Below are 5344 nucleotides of genomic sequence, written 5' to 3' on the forward strand. Positions count from 1 at the left end.
AGCTTCCAGTTCACCACCTCCTGCTGGGACTCCTCAGCTGTTCCTGCTGCGTGGCGTCGCTTCACGCCGAACCCAGCGACACGGTTCCATGTGCTCAGAGCGGGGCGGAGACGTTCTTCTACAGTTTTACATCTCTCTTTACAAGTCAGCTGCTCCTCACACACAACAAACAAAACACTGATCATTTCCAACGCGGTGGAGCATGTTCCTGCTCAACACAGAGACAACACACCAGTAAGCAACAGGTAGAAATCAGAACCGCACACACACACACACACATGGATTTTTACATGTGATGGAGTCTCCGTAAGGCTGCGAGTGGTCCGGTTGCTGCTGCGCTGCAGCTTCCAGGAACGCCTCCGTTAACGTTTCCCACCTGCTGAGCCGCAACGTTTCCACGTCAGAAACACGCCAAACACACCGCTTCCTGCAGGCAGCCGCCATCTTTAACCTGCTGGACCAAACATGGTGGTGAAGCGAGCGCTCTGACAGCAGGAGGCCCGGCGCTCCGCTCCGAGGTCCGCCGGCTGTTTCCCAGCACTGACCTCCAGCAGCGCCACGGCTTCACGCATCGGCTTCTGGCTTCTCCACCAGTTTCAGAGCCTCGTGCATGCCGGCTGCCGACAGCTTGCGGTTGATGTTCCTGTAGCGGCAGCGCAGCAGGTTGCTGTACGTCGTCCTCAGGTCGCGGTTGAAAAAGGCGTAAATGAAGGGATTGATGAGGGAGTTGGCGTAGCCGAGCCACAGCAGCGTTCTCTCCAGCCACAGCGGCACGCAGCTGCACTCCACGCCGCAGACGAACGGCCGGGCCGTGGACACCAGGAAGAAGGGAAGCCAGCAGACGGCGAAGGCGCCGACCACAATGCCCAGCGTGGCCGCCGCCTTCTGCTCTCGCTTGAAGATGGACTGGTTTTTCCTCTTCCGGCGCTGGTGATGCTCGCCGCTCTTCAGCAGGCGTGAGACGCGGCTGCTGCACTCCTCCTCCACCTCCCGCTGGATTTTTAACGCCGCCGCCACGCAGTCCAAGCTCTCCTCGTCCTCCTCAGCTTCCTCCTCCTGCTCAGCCTCCGTCCCTTCAACGCTCCCCGTTTCCCCCGATTCCGACGGCGGAGGGGCGCCGGGTCCCCCTCTCCCCGCTCGGTGAGGCGGCCCTGCGCGGCGCTCCCCCTCCCTGGGGAAGCCGGTGATGGTGTGCTTGGCTGCGCTGAGCTTGGCGGCTCGGTAGATCCGGTAGTACATGAACAGCATGACGGACATGGGGATGTAGAACGCCACGGCGGTGGAGTAGACGGTGTAGCCGAAGTCCTGACTGATGAGGCAGACTCGGCCGTCGTTGACGTTTTGCGCCCAGCCGAAGAGGGGGGGGAGGGTGATGGAGGCAGAGAGGAGCCACACGGACAGGATCATCTTCGCCATGCAGCAGCCGTTCTGGCGAACCGGGTACGTCAGGGGCTTCGTGATGCCCAGATACCTGCAGAGACAAGAATCTGCACTCAGTTACATCAAGCAGCCATGTTTGTTTGTTTTTAACCCTTTCATGCATCGAGCCCACCCATAGACTGTATATAAAAAGATGGGCGGAGCCTCCGTGACGTCACCCGTAGGTTTCTGAAGAGCTGAATTGAAGCTCGGTGGGCGGTTCCTACCATCACCATCGTGGCAGGGGCATATATGGCGAAAAATACAAAAATGGGTAAAGAGGTGGAGCTGAGAGGGGGGCTGTGAGCGTCATGGTGCATGATTGACATCGAGAGAACTCCGAGCTGCCTGTAGCTAAGAGCTAACTGGGCTAACCTGGTGCTAACAGGAGCTAACCAGCTAATGGGGGTAAGCGGGCTAAAACTAAGTCTAAAACCGCAGTTGTTCTACGTTCCTCTTTCTGGAAGCGGGAGATCGGGTACCTGTCAATCAAAATGACACGCCCCTAAACATGCCGGTTTTGATATAAAATTACTTTTAAACGGAGAAGTTATGAAAAAAATCCACTCCCCCCCACAGTTGTCATGAAGGTAAACCTGAATTAAACAGAAAATATTTTTTTGTACCAGGCTGTAAACATGTTTATTTACTGCTGTAAACATGTTTACAGCTCTCTTTCTGCAGATGTGAACTCGTCTCACCTAAACTGTCTCCAGTTGGTCCAAAATTCGGCAGCTCATCTTTTAATGGACTTCTTAAACATGAGCATGTCACGCCGATCTTTGCTTCTTTACACCAGCTCCACATCAAGTTGAGGATCAATTTTAAGACCTTAGTTTTTTTTTAAATCACTTCCTGGTTTAGCTCCGCCTTACTTAGCAGATCTTTCTGTTGTCACACTCCACATAGATCCTTGATGTCCTCTGGTCAACATGGTGGTGGTGTTTTCACTTAAGACATATTTTACTCTTGACTGTGTTTTATGTTTGTGTTCTTTATCAATGTGAATGCCCATGGGGCAACGGTTTTAGCATAATGAGCTGAAAACAGCTTCAACAGAGGTTCAGAGCTCTGCACCGGTTTGGAGTGTCCGGTTCGTCTCGGTCCCGGTCTCCACACACTCAAAAATAGAGGTACCAGCTTGTACCTAAAAAGGTACAAATGCTTGTCGCTGGGGGTGTACTCTTTTGAGAGACATATCTGTACCCTTCAGTTCTGGTCTATTTTTGTACCTTATCAAGTTCAACCTCACCTTATCAAGTTATGTTTTTTATGTTTTCCACAGCATTAGACCTGGTCCATGCCAATTAGCAATATTATCTTATCTTAAATCTAGAAATAATCTTCAAAAACTCAAAATACTGACCAGACATACACTTAGTTTGCAGCATCTGACCTTCATTGTCTGGTGTAGTAAATGACTGTTAAGTAGTACTACTGTCATCACTCAACTCTGCTCTAGTTTGTAACATTACAGCCATTAACATTACATTTTTCAATGCTGCAGGTTCCCTTATGGTCGAAATGGTACAAATTTGTACTTTATGTCACTTTGAACCCTTTTTCGTACTCTGAAGGTGCTTCTGGTCTCTTAAAGACCAGTATTGTACTTTTGACAGAACATTTCTTTAAAATGTACCTATAGGTACAGAAATGTCCTTATCTTGTACCTCTATTTTTGAGAGTGCATTGTCTTTCTTGCAAAATGTTTGGAACGCCACTCCCCCTACACCTTTAGTTTCACTTCAACCATTCAAGCATCAAACTTTTCAGCCAATTCAGGAGATATGTGCTAAGACTTTTGGTCTTTGTAACATTTAAACTTTTCAAGTTATTCAAGTTTTTGTCAATTTTTCAAATCCGTTCCTGTGATTGGACAAAATGGAAAATGCAGTTCAGCGATTGGTCCACTTTGTGCACAGGTACACATTGGTATACATGGGACGGGCTCAAATCCAGCATCAAATGTTGTGCATTATGATGAAATGCCAGTTGTTGCACACAGTGTGCTGCGTACTACATCATCAAAGAGCTTCAGCTTCAGCTTTAGTTGCAGGCTGTGCAGTTAAAGTGTGGACTGTCTGTACAAATAAGATAAGGTCTTTCTAGAGTACTTATACAATTATTACAGAATGTTAATTAATGTGAATGCCATTGGGGCCTTACTTAGCATGTTAATACCCAAATTCAACATTTTGCAAAAATTAATTCGGCCTTGTGATTGGATGAAAGACTTTCAAACCCACTGTGGATTGGACGTCGCAAAAATTCAGCTCTGCGATTGGTCAGGTTTTGCATAATGAGCTGAAAACTGCTTCAACAGGGTTTCAGAGCTCTGCACCAGTTTGCAGTGTCCGGTTCATCAAGTTCCAGTGTCTTTCCTGCAAAATGTTAGGCACACTACTCCTCCTACACCTTTCGCCTCACTTCAACCATTCAAATTATCAAACTGTTCCGCTCATTCAGGAGATATGTTCTCTGACTTTTGGTCTTTGTAACGTAAACTTTTCAAGTTATTCACATTTTTGCCAAATGTTAAAATCTTCTCCAGTGATTGGACAAAACAGAAGTCAGCTCAGCGATTGGTCCATTTTGTGCAAAAGTACATTCAGGAGATATGTGCTATGACTTTTGGTATTTGTAACATTTATACTTTTCAAGTTATTCAAGTTTTTGTTAATTTTTCAAATCCGTTCTTGTGATTGGACAGAACAGAAAATGCATTTCTGCGATTGGTCCATTTTGTGCACTGGTACACAGGTACACATACAAGGCACTGGTTCAAATGCAGCTTTTAACATATAGCTCTGTTTGTCAGCTATTACTTGTGAGATGGCATGCAGCTCTGCAGGCTTCTCAATATGAACTATTGGTCTCAGCTGTGCACTTCAAGGAGCAAAGAAATTCAATTGCTAAATGTCACAGTTAAACATGAAGGATTTGTTCCAACAATGCTCCCTGCAACATTTCAACACTTTGATGAATCTTAAACACATTAAAAAAAGTTTTTCACATTGAACAAAGTCTTTTACATCTTTACTGGAGTTTAGTTAAACCTTGCAAATGTTTTTGCAACCCCCCTAATTACACCCTGCTGGAAGTGGACAAAAAGGCGTTCCCATCCCAAATGGAAAAAATTTGAACGCTTTTTCCAAGGCATATCTAAGAGTATTAGTGGTGTAGTGTGTAAGTCAATCCCCATGTGGGGCAATTAGAAAATATTTCAGTTGTGCTTCTTTTTTTTTTATTTCTTATACTTATGCAATTTCATTTCAATCATTCAGTATAGTTCAATAAATGGACATTCACAGTTGCTATTATTTCAATAATAGCTGTTTCTGGTTCAAATAAAAAAACAAACTGTGCTGAAATGACATTTAAATATTAAAATTTTGTAGTGAAAATACTTCAAAAGAAACAAAGTTGCTCACTTTGAACAAAAAAGTCTTTAACTGATGACACAGGCAGTTTTAAATAGTTTTCTGCAACGATTTTCTTCAGTGATTAATGCAGTTTAACTGCTGACATCAGAACTGTCGTTGTTTCCACAAACTTTTTAAAACTATCTTTATCTTTTTGACAGCAGTTCAACCTTCTTCTTCAACCATCTTTTTGCCATACTGCTGATTACACACAGCTTTCAAAATGAATTGCCTGTCATTGAGAAGGTTGTGAGTTCAAACCCAGGTACTGGATCTTGATAAATCTTGTGAAATGGTTGCACTTCTTCTCCTAATGTTTATGCTGACAACGACAAACTAATAAATCTTGTGTGCTACTCACCTATTTAAATCTTGAGGTCTTTTTAGTCGATTTTACACTCCAGGACATTTTTAAAAACATTCCTATTCCGATGGTAAAACATTTTGATACTTCCTCATGTAGAGAGCTGTGCTGATGTCGTTGTTACAGAAACAGGCTCTTG

General features: G+C 44.9%; 1 protein-coding gene across 1 annotated transcript in view; it reads right to left on the minus strand.

The window, feature by feature from the left end:
• Positions 1-564: 564 nt before the first annotated feature.
• htr7a (5-hydroxytryptamine (serotonin) receptor 7a) overlaps positions 565-5344 on the minus strand; it is a gene marked incomplete at both ends in the record, with an annotated part of 10533 nt that continues 5753 nt past the window's right edge. The window contains one exon of the mRNA XM_079249476.1: positions 565-1471. Coding sequence (XP_079105602.1) covers positions 565-1471 — 907 coding nt within the window. The remainder of the gene's footprint in view (positions 1472-5344) is intronic.

This window comes from Telmatherina bonti, assembly GCF_933228915.1.
Source record: "Telmatherina bonti genome assembly, chromosome: 11".
Taxonomy (NCBI): domain Eukaryota; kingdom Metazoa; phylum Chordata; class Actinopteri; order Atheriniformes; family Telmatherinidae; genus Telmatherina; species Telmatherina bonti.